This window comes from Monopterus albus, unplaced genomic scaffold, assembly GCF_001952655.1.
Source record: "Monopterus albus unplaced genomic scaffold, M_albus_1.0 scaffold18.1, whole genome shotgun sequence".
In the NCBI taxonomy this organism is placed as follows: Eukaryota; Metazoa; Chordata; class Actinopteri; order Synbranchiformes; family Synbranchidae; genus Monopterus; species Monopterus albus.
In genome coordinates, this window is record NW_018127898.1 from 611,100 (window position 1) to 627,175 (window position 16,076).

Here is a 16,076-nt window from a genome sequence, read left to right on the forward strand (position 1 = left end):
CTTGTTTTATTTGTCATTTTGTTTACTGCTGTCATCTTCTCTTTACAAATAATCTTCGGTTCATACAGATAAGAGAAATAAGTCATACCCAGCCAGGAGGTTTCTAATGGTAAATGTTAATGTTGACATCCCATTGCTTGAGTTGTTTGGGTGGAGACACAGACTTAATAATTCCCTGTGTCTCCTATCAGAACGGCCCTTTGAACAAGTGGAATATTTGCTGATGACTTAGCACAAGCGAAGGACTCGTTTCGGTTTTGGCATCCTGGATTTGGGATTGAGGGGAGTGCCCAGTCTGCTGTTTTAAAATAACCAGAGCAGCAGAAAGTATGGTCTAGAAGTTCTGTGCGTTAGCGATATGACGCCGGGCTCTAGCTAAAGGGCTGCATCTCAATAGTCTCCTGTGCGCTTCATCAAACAGGTAAAGTTCCTTTTTAAACAGACAACTAAAGGGACATTTGAGTAATATCCGTTATGCATAGGTAATCTCCGTTTGCTGCAGTAATTACGCAGTCACAACAAAACTGTCTTGCCGCAGCAGTGAAAGAGTCAAATATGGATTTTTTTGTTTCAGTGGGCGTGTTTTCATCCAGATAACTGGACTGGGAGAGGAGCAGAGTCTTCTGTCGAGCACTTCTCCTGTACCTACGTGTGCTTTCCATTGAAGGGCTCCCACTCGGCGATAATAAACATTTAGCTTTAGTTAAATCTCATTCAGAAGATGCGACACGCAGACGGGCGGTGAACGAGCCAGCGTGGCAACGACGTGCGTTCAAACACGCTAAAAGTTGTTTTTTTTATTATTCAAAGTTGCCTTTTTAGTGATAATTTGTTTCAGAAGATACTACTATGCAAACCGACAAATCGGAGCCGAGTGAACCCAAGGGCGCAGAGAGTCCGACGACAGGAGACACCGAGAAGACGGGACTGGACACCCAGGTGAAAGAAGCTCCCAAACCGAAGGGCATAAGTGCAGTGGCCGTGCTCTGGACGTTTGGGAAATGTCTGGGCGCCTTGTTGCCCGTTTACCTGGCTGGTTACTACCGCGTCAGCACCGGTCTGCTGGTGTGCGGCATGATGGTCTACACGGGATGGAAACATGCCCGAGAAGCCAAGGAGGCGCGCCTGAAGTCAGCCATATATTTCGACAACGACCAGGAGTTCACGTCCACGGGGGTGTCCAAAATCAAACGGGACCTTCCCGCATGGGTAAGAAATGACCCCACAGCTGCCAGAGTGTCTTATTCATCCAAAATCTATCCAACAGCCCCCATGACGCAGCAACAGTGACTTCACCGAGCAGGCACAACCCAGCAGTGGACCCTAAAATCATATCCCTGCTCTCCCTGGCAGTCTGATAAACAGCTGGATTCCATTAAACCAGCCAAGTCATTGCTGTTTTGTAAGGACATAAAAGCCCATCCTTCTGAAGTATCATTTTTAGTTTCTCTAGGAAAAGGTTTCCCATAATTCATTTCCCCATAAAATAGACACTTTGGGTCCCCCACCCCCCATTATTTCCTCTAACACCATTGCTGATGTGCTCTGTTAGTATTTTGAGAATAAACTTGTTTAAAGAATTGCAGCTGAGTGCATTAAACAGCAACAGTTATGGCATTTAAATTGTCTAATCCTTTGAGCAGTTTTAACTAAGGGAGACTGGAAAATGTTTATGAAGTATAAGAGTGTAGTACAACTTTATAAAATGTGTACCCAACATGTAAATGCTAAAAGCCACATGGGTCTGTTTTGACTCGGAGCATCTGGCCACACCCAAATGAAGGCCCCCAGGATATTTTCAGACATTTGTTTGCATAACAAGATGGTATACTCCTCATTAAACTTTTCAAAAAGGGGAAGATCCATATTGCTTGATCAGTGCTACTCTGCTGTATGCATAACAAATTGCCAGTTAGGATTTTCTCTAACAGAATCCTATGAAATATAAATGGAGAAGTCATTTCAAGCACTTGTATTGCAAACGTATCTCTCATTCAAAGTGATCTTTGTATTGACAGTTGTACTTGCCTGCTTTTTTTGGGGAATAGTTGCTCAGTCTGAAACCTGATCAGCACTGGAATGATATTAGCAGTGCTACTGATGACATTTCCTGTTCTAAATCACATCCCTATCCTGTTGTTTGTTTACCTCTCTCTATTGCATTTCTTTTCCTTAAGGTCAACTTTCCAGATGTTGAGAAGGTCGAGTGGCTAAATAAGGTAATATCAGTGGTGTCTGTTTGTACTTCAGCTTTTCACCATATGACTTTTACACAAAGACTGTTATTCCTCCTTTATTAAGCCCACAGCACACACACGTCTGTGCATCCACCAGCCCAGCTGTTGTGTTGATTGACTTTTGGTGGTGTATGCTAGGTTGTTAGCTGGTGCTATTTGATAGATGGTAGCACTGCTGTTGTTGCTCCCTTGTCCCAGAAATGGCCTCACACTCCCACTTAGCGTAGCCACTCCGTTTGTACTGCAGAGAGCAGGAGCAGTGCCAGGCAACCCTCTCGGCCTTGCCATTTCATTGCAGCCTAGCTCTCAGGAAGAGGGAGGAGCCGCCCAGTCCCCCAAACTAAATAAAACTGCAGCTATTGTCCCCCTCCCCACCCCTCACTCATCAATGCTCTTCTAGCCCAGAGAAACTAAGTAAACTAATATGGGGACACAGAGATAAAAGTATCCAGGGATCGTGAGATCTGTGCACCAGAGAGCAGACAAAGCAGAGTTTTGACAGAGATTACCGGAGGGAGGAGACCAGCAGATTTCCACTGTTGCTCAGACTTCATCCTTCACAGGAGCAGGCGGCCGATGACTCACTCTCCACTTATGCTAGACTGTAACCAACTCTGTGTTTTCCCCCCCACAACCACACAAGCACACAACCAAATGCTGCCTCTGCTGCTAGATGATTTCTCTGGAGGAATGAATTAAAGGCTAAACATGTTTACGTAACCACATTAATTACATTCTTTGATTAAAAAAAAAAAAAGTTTAAGAGTGGAGTGCTCTGATATGTAGAGCACATGATTTCATATCTCTGGTTACATGTTATGTGTCTTACTAATAAAAGCTTGGTGGCCTGACCAGGTGCTGCAGCAGGTGTGGCCCTTTGTTGGCCAATACATGGAGAAGCTGCTGGTGGAAACCATCGCCCCGTCCATCCGAGCCTCAAGCACCCACCTCCAGACCCTCAGCTTCACAAAAGTGGACATGGGAAACAAGGTGATGCCAATAAATGATAAAATGACACAGCTCTAAAGATTCACGCAAATGATACGTACTGTTTATATTGTTCAAACAAATGTGCTTCCTGCTTGCTTCAGGCCATGAAGGTCGTAGGGATCAAGGCACACACAGAGAATGAAAAGGGACAAGTGTTGCTTGATCTCTATATCAGGTGAATGTTTATCCATTGCTCTTTGGATTTACGAGTCACTGTCACCTCTGTATTAAAGTTGTTACAAGGCATTAGTGACATCTGTTCTTTTATCCTCAGCTATGTCGGTAACGTAGAGATCAACGTTGAGGTGAAAAGATACTTCTGCAAAGCTGGAGTCAAAGGAATACAGGTGTGTTTTCTTATCAAGCTTGCATCATTACATATATTTGCATTCTGTGTAAAATTTCTTAATTTAGAGAAGTTTTTAATAATCTAAAAGCTTAAAGATTATTACACCTTCATGCGGCTGTTTTGTTAGTATTTAGCAGCTATTTCACAAACATCCTTTCTGTGTCTCTGTCTTTAGCTACAGGGGATGATGAGGGTGATTCTGGAGCCGCTGATTGGGGACGTCCCCATTGTGGGTGCGGTCACCATGTTTTTCATCCGGAGGCCCGTATGTCCATCTACAGTCACCTCTGTTTGTCCTTTCCTTGTTGCCCCCCCTCAACCCTCGTTCCTGTGACTATCATGTGTCTCACTTTAGCCTTGTCTACCATTCATGATATTGATTTCCCATCTATCCTGGTTGATTTGCTGCATACAGCACATACTTTGGTGTAATCTTTTCACAGCAACTAGACATCAATTGGACTGGACTGACTAATTTGTTGGACATCCCTGGACTGAAGTGAGTCATGGTGGAATAACTTGACTCTGTAATCAGTAGTAGTCACAGCATTATTATAAATAACCTCACAATATCTTACCACTGTGTGGATTTTTATTATTGAGTGAACTATAAATTATGTAGTTCAGTTTATTTACGCTGAAATGTTATTTTCTCCTCTGTCTTAGTGTCATGTCAGACAGCATGATTATGGATGCCATTGCCTCCTTCTTGGTTTTACCAAACCGCCTCGTTGTCCCCCTGGTTCCTGGTCTGCATGTGGCTCAGCTACGTTCTCCTTTGCCCAGGGTAAAAAGCCAGAAATATCCATGTGCAGGTAGAAATGTTATTTCAGTAAGGCCCTAACCCCCGTCCCCTTTCTTTTTTCCTTAGGGTGTGGTACGCATCCACCTATTGGAGGCACAGAATCTAGCAGCAAAAGACAATTATGTGAAAGGGGTCATGGCTGGCTTGTCTGACCCCTATGCCATACTGAGGGTGGGCCCTCAGACCTTCACCTCCCGACACATTGACAACACAGATGCTCCTAAATGGGGAGAAATGTACGAGGTAAGGAGACTGGAGGGTTTTATGGGAAATCTGAAATTTGTGTTCATTACTCTGCATGTATGTGTTGGTAGATTCTTTTGTTTTCCATAGGTCATATCATCTTATTCTGTAGTTGAGGGATTAGTGTGTTACAGTGCAGAGAGTGTTCGTTTTCATTCATGAGGTCACAGCCAGCTTCCATACAAAGCCCTGCGTCAGTCCTCATGTCCTTGTGTGTCTGGTACATCAGGTTATAGTCCATGAAGTGCCTGGTCAGGAGTTGGAGGTGGAGGTATATGACAAAGACCCAGACCAGGATGACTTCCTGGGCAGGTACATATGCATTGTTCATGTCTGTCATGCATCTGTGTTTCATCTGTCACCGTTCATGACCAGTTTGGAAAAAAAAGACCTTTTTTAAAATCGCAGCGTCTGCCACATATGCTCTTTATTTTCACCCCTACATTTCTTCTCTTGGTAACACTCCTCCTCCCTTTAGGACTAAATTGGATTTGGGCATTGTGAAGAAATCCATAGCTGTCGATGATGTGAGTAAGCTGTTATCATCTCAGCCACAGCAGCCAGTTGTTTAATCTTTAGATTGTAAATCTGTGCCTGTGGCTGTTTTCCAGTGGTTCACTTTGAAAGACACTAAGTCCGGACGGGTTCATTTGAGACTGGAGTGGTTGGCCTTGCTGCCCAGCACCGATCAACTAGAGCAGGTTTGAGTCTCTCATTTCCACTGACTACGTAGGTTTTTCTTTTTTTGTGTGTGTCATTCGCCACTCTGTCAAACATTTACAGTAAAAAAAAAAAAATCTTTTTACAATTCTCTCCCAGATCCTAAAGAGGAATGAGAGTGTGACGGTTAAGACTGAAGATCCACCTTCTTCTGCCATTTTGGTTGTATATCTGGACAAGGCAGAGGCGCTTCCTGTGAGTCAAATGCCATCTCTACCCTCTCTGCTCTCGTTTGTGCTCAGTTCAGAGCCACTTCCTGTGTATGGTTAAACTGAGTCAGAGCTGTAAATGCCACCTGTTTAACAAAGCTGTTGCTTTGGCCTCCAGCTCTGAGTGCGACTAACTTTGTCCAAGGGCCACACATTTGCTGCTGTGCTAATTTCTGCTCTTGTATCCTACAGTGATAGAATCTGTGGAATGAAGTTCAGTCCTTTTGTGTGTGTGTGTGTGTGTGGGGGTGTGTGGGGGGGGGGGGTGATGCATAGTTATACTTCCTGAATATGCCATCTAGTATGCCACTTCCCTTCAGTTATTTGTGCTGTTGCTATGGTTACTTTATACACACTATTATTCAGACCAACTGTGTGTTGTCAGAATGGCAGATAAGTCTATTATTGTACTGCTACTAGAATATCATTGTTCACATATCTTAAGTTTAAGTTACAGTGTATACATAGTTGCAACTGAATCTTTTAGATGAAGAAGGGAAACAAAGAGCCCAGTCCCATGGTGCAGCTGTCTGTGCAGGACATCACTAAAGAGAGCAAGGTATATCAACTGAGAAAGTCCATTATAATACTGTAGATTGTTTCATTTCTTTTTGTCTTGTATGCATCTTGAACTTTTAATTTAAATCATTTTTACTGATTGTTTTTCATGTAGACTTGTCTCACAACTGTTAATCCAGAATGGGCAGAAGCTTTCACCTTCTTCATCCACGATCCTCGCAAGCAGGACATAGCCATTCAGGTATGTGCTCAGACGCCATGCAGGTAGTCTGCATTCTGATAGACACACTTGGAGTCTTATTTACTTTTGTCCATGTTAAATGAACCAGGTGAAGGATGCTGACCGTGTGCAGACGTTGGGCACTCTGACCATCCCAGTGTCCCGTCTGCTGTCCAGTGCCAGTCTTTCTCTGGACCAGTGGTTCCAGTTGGACAACTCTGGATCTGCCAGTCGCATCTATATCAATACAGTTCTCAGGGTAAATGAAACAAGCCCCATTCTGTCACTGCATTAGACCTGTGGTGGACTGGTAAATACTCCAGAACTAATTAGTACAGTGTAGGTTTTTAGTTACAGCATATCATCAAAAACGTAAAATGGTGTCTTAACTGAATTTACATTCTTGGATTTCGGTCACATTTTATTCCTTCAGTCTCACTCTCCCTTTTTCCCACTATAACAAAGGTCCTGTGGTTAGATGAGGAACATATTGCATCTGGTGTGTCATCTAATATGGCGGCTGGACTGTCCGAAGAGCTGCCCCAGCAGACCTCTCCTCATCCTAGCTTTGCCACAGAGGTAAAGGAGGACAGTGGATTTTTGCATTCTTTTAAAGGTCTGAGCCTATTGCACGTACTTCAGGTGTATTTAATTTTTCAGGGGTTGCTCAGAATTCACCTGCTGGCGGGCCAGAATCTTGTTCCGAAAGATAACTTGATGGGAGGAATGGTAAAAGGCAAGAGTGACCCCTATGCCAAGATCAACATGGGGGGCGAAACATTCACCAGTCATGTTGTCCAGGGCAATCTCAACCCCACCTGGAATGAGATGTATGAGGTAAATAACACAAAGTCACTGAAAGAACATGAAAGATTATGGCGATTGCTGTGAAAATTTAAAATATGATTGAAATTTGCATTTGTTCTGAGAGAGTCGATTGAAATGTGCTGTTTCAGGTGATTTTAACCCAGCTGCCAGGGCAGGAGCTGCATGTGGAGGTGTTTGATAAAGACATGGACATGAAGGATGACTTCATGGGCAGGTAGCTATTTATGATTTAACCATCACATGTGCTCATTAGATTCAAGATACATTCTAATTTTATATTTCTTAACATACAGGCTGAAGATCAATCTAAAGGACATCATAGATTCTCAGTACACTGATCAGGTGGGAGCCTTCACAGCTGCATTCTCAGGGTTTGGAGTGTGGTTAGAATTAGGGAAAAGTCCACATGAAGGTCTGACACTGAGGAATTAAAACTGATCAGTTTAACTTAGGTCTGTCACATCAGGTGTATCCTTTGCCATTACACCCCTGCACAGAAACATTTGGAATATTAGAAAAAGGACAGTCTTAGTTTTAGACGGTGTCTATAAAGTTGGTCAGTGATGGAACATGTTGGGATTTCTCTTGTTTGGATTGTTGCCAGTAGCTCCTCTGATAATAAATTTCTCTTTATTTCTCAGTGGTACACCCTCAGTGATGTGAGGTGTGGGCGACTTCACCTGGTACTGGAATGGGTTCCAACAGTTTCACAGTCAGACAGATTGGAAGACGTGAGTATTTTCTGATCAAGTTATGGATTATTGGACTCTTTGTGGTAAGCTTAGTTCCTACTCACCAGGTCTTTTCTGTGTCTTTAGGTGCTTCAGTTCATTTCCAAGCAGTCCTACCAGAACAAGGCAGTGCCCTCAGCCGGGCTACTGTTTGTTTATATCGAACAAGCAGATGGCTTACCAGTGAGTCTTTTAATATTACTGTGAAGGAGAGTGCGTAGGAGTAGCAGTTAACCTTTGAACTCCCATTGCCTGTTCTGTCTCCCTGCAGGTGAAGAAGAGTGGAAAAGATCCAAAAGTGGGAGCAGAGATTACTCTTGGAGAAACATCTCGCAAAACTACAGTAAGAGTCCAGACCTCGTTCAGATTATACTGTGTTTTAATGCCTCTGCTCGAGCACAATATCTGTTAATAATATTGACTCACTCTTGCATCTCCTCTGAAGGTGTGTGATCGCACCACATCACCTCAGTGGAATGAGGCATTCTGCTTCCAGGTTCGAGACCCCAGAAAAGATAGTCTTGTGGTTAAGGTAGGCTGGCTTCAGCTCCCAGTCAAAGCCTTGTCAATGCATACAGTATAATCTATGCTAACACCCTCTGTTGTGTTTTCCTAGCTCTCCCACAGCTGGACCCTCCCAATTGGTTCCCTGGTGGTTCCTGTTAGAGAGCTGCTGTCTGAACCAGACCTGGTCCTGGACCAGTGGTTCCATCTGGATGGAGCCTCACCTGAGAGTCAGGTTCTTTTAAGGGCTGAACTAAAGGTGGGAGACATCTGTCAGTGTGTCATTTTCTATGCGTGTCTGATTCTAAATATTAAATATATCTTCTCAGGTTTGTTTTCCTCAATCCATCTATCACTTTCACTACATATCCCTTTATCTGTTTCTAATCATTGCCCTTTTCTCAGTTTTTTTCTGTATATATATCTTGGTTTCCTTGTGTAACTACAGTTTCATACACTCAGGTTGGAGTCATTAAAACTGATTTTTTACCACTCCATAGATTTCATGTTAAAAAAACTCTCATTTTCACAAGTCGGTTAGGACGTACCTATTCATGAAACAAGTCATTTTTCCAACAGTTGTTTACAGATTTTTTTTTCACTTGTACACAATTCCAGTGAGTCAGAAGTAATGGCTTTAAAAGCTTCTGATAGGCTAATTGACATCATGTGAGTCAACAGGAGGTGTACCTGTGGATGTGTTTTAAGGCCTACTTCCAAACTCAGTACCTTTTTGTTAGACGTCATAGGAAAATCTGAATAAATCAGCCACGACCTTGTGGACCTCCACAAATCTGGTTCACCCTTGGGTGCAATTTCCTTAAAGTACCACGTTCATTTGTACAAACAATACTATGCAAGTATAAACACCACGGGACAATGTAGCCATCATACCAGTCAGAAAGGAGACAGGTTTTGTCTCCTAGAGTTGAACATACTTTGGTCTGAAAAGTACAAATCAATCATAGAACTTTGCTGCAGGAGAGACTGAGCCACTCCACCAAATACATGGCGTCATGAGGAAGGAAGATTATGTGGATATATTGAAGCATCATCTCAAGAAATCAGCCAGGAAGTTAAAGCTCAGTCACCAGTGGGTCTTCTAAATGGACAGTGACCAAAGCAGACCTCGAAAGCTGTGTCAAAATGGCTCTGACCCACTGGGAATGTCATGAAAGAAATAAAAGGTGGAATAAATCTTGTTCTCTACTATTATTCTGACACTTCACATTCTTAAAGTAAAGCAGTGATCCTAACTGACCTAAGACTGGAAGTATTTATAGGATTAAATGTCAGGAGTTGTGGAAAAACTGAGTTTAAACGTATTTGGCTAAGGTGTATGTAAACTTCTGACTTCAACTGTACATGCTACTGGAAAAAATACAACTAGGTCACAAGTAAAAGATTTGGGAGTTTTTGAGGTGTGGGACAATTTCACATAATGTTAATGATAATATTAATTATATTATGATAATATATGATAATATTAATTAATGTCTTAGTATCTGTTATTCCTGTTCCCCATTCAGCCCTGGATTGTTTTCAAGTTCTTCCATCCTCCTTTCTTTTACCCCCTCTTTTCATGAAGTTATTAATTCAGCATCACATACCATATATACTGAATTTCTAACAGTTAATAATATCTATGAATTTAGATCCTAATTAGTTATATCAACTTAAAGCAGAAGCAGTAATGCACTGTTCCACTGTACAGTGTTGATGCACAAACAGGGTCTATAGAAGAGTCATCAGAAGGAAACCTTAACTGCGACTTTATCAAAAAAAGTCAACATCTGAAATATTCAGAGCAATATCTGAAGATGCCAGAGCCATTTCGGAAACAAATGCTGTGCACACATGATATTAATCTTAAAGCTAGTCAGATTTTAAATGCAATGTGCTGCAAGACAGCCTAAAAATATCTCAGCCTGGAGTGATGTGCAGGAAGAGGAGTAGGTGAAAATTAAATCTGTGACATGAACAGAAACAACTTTTGAAAAAGGCAATTTTTTATGTGTGTCTGCTGTGGCTGTATTTACTTCTTTTCAAATCTAAATTCAACAAAACATTGGATTTGCTCAGAGGTCCCCAAGCAATTATTACAATGGTGTATGCACAACAATAATGGTTCCTTGCCTGTTTGTTGGCGAAAACAAGGAGGACCGCATCTCTCAGTTCATCCTCAGCCAGCATCCTCATTAGCTCCTCTCGTGCTTCGTTCACACGCTCTCTGTCATTACTGTCCACCACAAAGATTAAACCTGAAACAACAAGAAGAACATCCATCCATCCATCCATTATCTCCACTGCTTATCTCGAAATGAGGACAAAGATCTTACTTTGTGGAGAAATGTCCTCTGGTCTGATGAAACAAAATCTGAACTTTTTGTTTATAATGACCATCGTTATATCTGGAGGAAAAAGGGGGAGGCTTGCAATCTGAAGAATGCCATCCCAACCCTGAAGCATGGGGTTGGCAGCGTCAGGCTGGGGGGGGTCTTTGCTGCAGCAGAGACTGGGCCAATAGGAAGGACGATTATGTGGATATATTGAAGCATCATATAGCCACGAAGCCAGGAAGTTAAAGCTTGGTCACCAATGGGTCTTCTAAATGGACAGTGACCCAAGCAGACTTCAAAAGCTGTGGCAAAATGGATTAAGAACAACAAAGTCAAGGTGTTGGAGTGGCCCTTACCTCAATCCAATAGAGAATTTGTGTGCAGAACTGAAAAAGAGTGCGAGCAAGGAGGCCTACAAACCTGACTCATTTCCACCAGTTCTGTCAGGAGGAATGGACTGAAATTCCATTCTGTTTACATGTCTCAATCTCTGTATCTTGCACTCAGTTTGCCCCCATTTTTCCTGTTAATTAATAGTTGTGAGGCTTTAGAGGGAGTTCTTTTGTAAATTTGTCAGTGTTTTATTGATTTTGACTGGTAAAAAAGCTGGTTTAGAAAGTGAAATAATAATAATAATATCGACTCCACTGCAGATGCTGATTTCTAGCAAATGTCCTGGTGCCCCTGAAAAGGCTAAGGTCACTTTAGTGTCCGACCCCTCCCCTGCTCAGCTTAAACAAGTGACAGACACAGTGATGAGGTGAGAGAGTTTACTCTGAAAAGTCATTTCTTTTTATTTGTCTTGTTTCTATTAAATTTCTAGCTACTGCTTCTGTTTTTAGGTCAAGCTCAGTGGACACACCTCCTGTGGAGACAGTTGTCTCCTCAGTGAGTTTGCATAAGGATGCTGATGTAAAGGAAAAAGCAGGTGATGTGACTGAAGAGAAGCTGGAAGAATCACCAAGCCCTGCTATAACACGTCCTGCTCATACCTCCCCAGACCTCAGCTTTGCCAGTGAGGTAACATTGCAAGACTGTGATCTACAGTACCAGATATAAGCAAGCAGGACATGACGCCATCACGTTTCATACAAAAATCTATCACTAAGAAGTTAAATGATCTTTTCCTGTAGGGGCTGCTGAGAATCATCCTGTTGGAGGCCCAGAGTCTGGTTGCTAAAGACAACATGATGAGTGGACTGGTGAAGGGCAAGAGTGACCCCTATGGCAAGATCAGTGTTGGAGAGGTCACGTTTAGGAGTAATGTGATCAAGGAGAATCTCAACCCTGTCTGGAATGAGATGTATGAGGTGTGTGGAGGGGACTGTACAGTATGAGTGCTCCTGAGTGTGAGTTCAAATAGAGATGACGGTGATAAACGCCTCACTGTTCTGTGCTCCCTGCAGGTGGTGCTGAGGCCTCAGCCAGGACAAGAGGTACAAGTAGAGCTGTTTGACAAAGACATGGACAAGGATGACTTCTTGGGCAGGTATGGTGGAAAATGTGGAGGTTTCTAGTTTTTCAGCAATGACTCAAAGGCTCCCTAACTCCTGGTCTTTAATGCCTCAGCATGATGTTCATTAAACGTGTGTTTATGGGCCTAAATTCATCATTTATCCATATGTAAAAAAACTGCCAGTCGGTTTTGGAGAGTTTTTAGTGGTGAATCTTCACTTCACTCATTGTGCATTTGGTGCATGTGAAAATGTGCATGTTCTTCTTTACTGTGGACAGATTCAAAATCAGCATGGCAGACATCATCCGTTCTCAGTACACAGACCAAGTGAGTGCTCCATGCTTGCTGTGTCTAAACATGTTTCTCCCTGGTATAATCATTCACTAATGGTACGTTTCTGTCTCAGTGGTACACCTTGAATGAAGTGAAATCTGGGCGTGTTCGCCTGATACTGGAGTGGGTTCCTGAAGTGTCTCATAATGACACCCTGGACCAAGTTAGTGCAAATTTTCATAACTTGTTTCTTCTTCTATTCATCAAATCAAATGTATTTATATAGCACTTTAAAAACAGCAACCATTTAACCAAAGTACTTTACTTTAGTCATGCACATAATTATGATTTTGATCATTTGTGCTGCCTGTTTCTGTCTCATCTGTGTGGTTCCAAATAAGATTGCCTGCTCAGTAGATTGATTGTGCATATCAGTGCTGAGTCACTCTAATGTATTTTTAACTTGATTCTCTGCTGCAGGTAATGCAGATGCAGTCTCTCCAGTGTTACCAGAACAAGGCTGTTCCCTCTGCAGCTCTGCTCTTTGTCTATGTAGACAGAGCACACTCATTGCCTGTGAGTCCCTTGTAATTATTTACACTGAAAATCTCGTTATGGATAGATGGAGGTAAGGACATAAACAAATACACTATTCTACTCTAGAAATTGTTTTTGTAAGTAATCACTGGGTCAAAAAACAAGACTGAGTCAGGAATGTTTTGTTTGAGTGAATACAAACTATTCACACAATTTTTCATGTTTGTCTGTATCCAGTTTAAGAAAAGTGGAAGTGAGCCCAAGGCTGGGGCTGAGCTTGCATTTGGTAAAACAACCTACAAAACCAAGGTATGACACTGATAATGAAGGAATGACACACACACACACACACACACAGTCTGTAGAATGTTATGATGACGTATCCATTACAGTTTCCCAGAAACCAAAACAGAGCATTCATAAATGATTAAAATCTTACAGGATAAATGACTAAAAGCCACCACATAAAAATTGAAACATTTAGCTCTGGCGCCCCCCAGTGGCTGTATTGAAAAACACATAAGGCTTGACAGTCTTGTATACCAGCACCCAATTAAGATGTTTAAAATACCAGCTGAAACTGTGAGAAATTATTTTATCGAAGTGCATTAAATGTAAATGTAAAATTTTGTTGTACTGTTTAACCATTGACTTCCATTTCCCTCTTTATCTGCCTAAAGGTGTGTGATCGATCCAGATCACCTCAGTGGAAGGAAGCATTCTACTTTTTGGTTCGGGACCCTAGAGAGGAGATGCTCATAGTGAAGGTGAATGTACTGTGTCTCACGGTTCTATCCATCGATGTATTTGATGAACAAGGCATCGCCACCTCCCTCAACTATGCAAAAATGAAGCCATGACCCTTGGTGGCTTAGCCTGCCCATTGCTTTTACAGTCAATCATACTGTCCAAAAAAATACTACACCTGCTGTTGTTAGAAACATGTCAACCTCTGACATTGTAAGTGTGTCCTTATCACTGTAGTTGTCCAGTGCGTGGGACCAGCCAATGGGGTCTCTGGTGCTTCCTGTGAGAGAGCTGCTCTCTGAGCCACAGTTGGTTCTGGACCAGTGGATGCATCTGGATGGAGCTTTACCTGAAAGTGAGATCTTACTGAGGGCGGAACTCAAGGTATGAGAATACACACAGAGGATTAGTGCCATTGTCTGTGATGCATAGAATAACCAACCAAGAACCTGTTGGCTCCAGATCCTTAATTCAAGGATGACTGAAGCTCCACAGCCATCTGTAACTGGTTCAAAGAAAGAGGAACTGGTTACCATCACTGACAAAACATCTAAAGCAGCTAGTGAGGAGGAAAAACACTCACAGCTGCCAACACATGAGTGAGTGTTTTATGCCTGATTTAAGAACGCACACATCAAAACTGTTGCAGGGTACTGTAAGACTGTAGCCTAATTTAGAAACCATCACCAGCCTGCTACTAAAGCCTGCTAATCAAATAAAAGGAGTAATAAAAACACATTTGAAACATAAACAAGCACTAATAAAGGCTAAATATAAAGTACGGTGCCTGTGTGTTTGTGCAGGAACAGGGGGATTTGCAATACTGGGAAATATCCTTCTTTACATCCAGAAAATAAACAGGACAAGTGTGAAAGTTCATTCATAGCTGTGTAAAGCTAAAAGAAAAGTTTTTTTTTCTTGTTAGTTTCAGTGAGAAGTCTGGTTGTGCTTTGTAAAGCAGTGGGGTTTTTTTTTCTTCAGGTCTGTTGCAGCAGCCAGCAAATCTACACCCGCTGAGCCATCTGCCATTCACACTGCGTCTGATACATTCCCTGCTGCTGCAGTGAGTTCATATCATGCAAAAGTCAGTCATTATTACGTTCTGTGTAGTTTCACCTTCATGACTTTAATGAATTTTTGTTCAGCTGTTGAAAGAACCAACAGATGCAGAAGAGCATCCCACACAGTCGAACAAAGCAGTGAAAGGAGACACTGAACCACAGCAAATACAAACAAAGTGGTGAGCTCCACAATGCAGACAGCTGCATTTATTTTTCCGTTCATTATTAACTTTAAAGAGCCATAAATGTGAAGAATAGCAGAGCTGGAACTTGCTAATTTGCATTGGTGACCACCACAAAGAAACTGAACACATTTCTGCATTCTGTGTCTTTCTGCATGAATACAGTGGCGGGCTAGATGACCTCACCCACGCCACGGTGACTGGGCTTCCTGGCGAAAACCGCCAACAGAGCTCAAAGAAATCCCCAAAGCTGGTGAAGTTCTTCCACCACACACCAAGCCCAGCCAGGACTTTGGTAAAGAGGTGGGTTTAGTTTATGCCTTGATTAGTAGAGTGGAAGTTGAGCCCCCCCACTGTCTAATGGGATTTGTTCTCCATCATTAGGTGTGTTTCCACCAGAAAGTCCCTGGTACTTTTCATTCCCAGGAACTAAAGCTCAAGAGCTGTCCCTGGGATAAAAGTCCCTCAAGTGCATCGTGATTTGCATTGCACAACAGGGCTGAAGCCTGGGAAGCATTAAACACATTAACCTGCTGATGTAAAAGCACGACAGTCTGCAGCAGGGTTGTAAGAATGCTGCATGTACAGTAAGATGCTGGTTATTGTTAACACATACCAGTGGTGGAGGACAGACTGCAGGCAAAACTGAAATGATCACTTTTCTGCAAGTTTATGCACATTGAACAGGTGTGTTTAATTTTTTTAACTCTCCAAGAAAACCAACATTTCAGTAATGGTGGTTTTCTTCAGGATCTAGCTCAGTAATGTTTGATGAACCAGATCAGCACCAAAATCTAAGGGATTGTTTCCTGTGCCATACCCACCCTCTCCAAATAAAAAATCTCATCCAAATTCATTCATTATTTTTTGAGTAATGCTATGAACAAGCCAACCAACAAACACCTATAAAAGCATAACATCCGCCTTGGCAGTAATCTTTTTCTTTTGTTAGGGCTTCAGTTTGCCTGCAGTCATTTGATGGTGATTAGTTCAGTGAACAGACGCTGCTGGGTCTCAGTCTGTCATGTGGGTTTTCTGAATAACCCCTCACATTTTTTTCCAAACACAGTGAATGTGCCACTTCTTCATGTCTTAAAATATCATGTCAATTTCTGCTGGGATGATT

At 42.3% G+C, this 16,076-nt stretch overlaps 1 protein-coding gene across 1 annotated transcript in view; it reads left to right on the plus strand.

The window, feature by feature from the left end:
• Window positions 1–279: 279 nt before the first annotated feature.
• The window catches only part of esyt1b (extended synaptotagmin-like protein 1b), a 20,621-nt gene continuing 4,824 nt past the window's right edge, over window positions 280–16,076 (plus strand). The window contains exons 1-40 of the mRNA XM_020593189.1: window positions 280–1,209; window positions 2,178–2,219; window positions 3,093–3,227; window positions 3,329–3,402; window positions 3,502–3,574; window positions 3,752–3,841; window positions 4,020–4,075; window positions 4,243–4,363; window positions 4,448–4,624; window positions 4,854–4,936; window positions 5,103–5,151; window positions 5,236–5,325; window positions 5,444–5,539; window positions 6,041–6,112; window positions 6,227–6,313; window positions 6,402–6,551; window positions 6,758–6,871; window positions 6,953–7,129; window positions 7,249–7,334; window positions 7,414–7,462; window positions 7,762–7,851; window positions 7,939–8,034; window positions 8,123–8,194; window positions 8,297–8,383; window positions 8,468–8,614; window positions 11,348–11,454; window positions 11,537–11,714; window positions 11,828–12,004; window positions 12,101–12,183; window positions 12,429–12,477; window positions 12,557–12,646; window positions 12,904–12,999; window positions 13,198–13,269; window positions 13,641–13,727; window positions 13,945–14,091; window positions 14,170–14,306; window positions 14,689–14,770; window positions 14,853–14,947; window positions 15,116–15,146; window positions 15,179–15,253. Coding sequence (XP_020448845.1) covers window positions 850–1,209; window positions 2,178–2,219; window positions 3,093–3,227; window positions 3,329–3,402; window positions 3,502–3,574; window positions 3,752–3,841; window positions 4,020–4,075; window positions 4,243–4,363; window positions 4,448–4,624; window positions 4,854–4,936; window positions 5,103–5,151; window positions 5,236–5,325; window positions 5,444–5,539; window positions 6,041–6,112; window positions 6,227–6,313; window positions 6,402–6,551; window positions 6,758–6,871; window positions 6,953–7,129; window positions 7,249–7,334; window positions 7,414–7,462; window positions 7,762–7,851; window positions 7,939–8,034; window positions 8,123–8,194; window positions 8,297–8,383; window positions 8,468–8,614; window positions 11,348–11,454; window positions 11,537–11,714; window positions 11,828–12,004; window positions 12,101–12,183; window positions 12,429–12,477; window positions 12,557–12,646; window positions 12,904–12,999; window positions 13,198–13,269; window positions 13,641–13,727; window positions 13,945–14,091; window positions 14,170–14,306; window positions 14,689–14,770; window positions 14,853–14,947; window positions 15,116–15,146; window positions 15,179–15,253 — 4,179 coding nt within the window. The 5' untranslated portion in view covers window positions 280–849. The remainder of the gene's footprint in view (window positions 1,210–2,177; window positions 2,220–3,092; window positions 3,228–3,328; window positions 3,403–3,501; window positions 3,575–3,751; window positions 3,842–4,019; window positions 4,076–4,242; window positions 4,364–4,447; window positions 4,625–4,853; window positions 4,937–5,102; window positions 5,152–5,235; window positions 5,326–5,443; window positions 5,540–6,040; window positions 6,113–6,226; window positions 6,314–6,401; window positions 6,552–6,757; window positions 6,872–6,952; window positions 7,130–7,248; window positions 7,335–7,413; window positions 7,463–7,761; window positions 7,852–7,938; window positions 8,035–8,122; window positions 8,195–8,296; window positions 8,384–8,467; window positions 8,615–11,347; window positions 11,455–11,536; window positions 11,715–11,827; window positions 12,005–12,100; window positions 12,184–12,428; window positions 12,478–12,556; window positions 12,647–12,903; window positions 13,000–13,197; window positions 13,270–13,640; window positions 13,728–13,944; window positions 14,092–14,169; window positions 14,307–14,688; window positions 14,771–14,852; window positions 14,948–15,115; window positions 15,147–15,178; window positions 15,254–16,076) is intronic.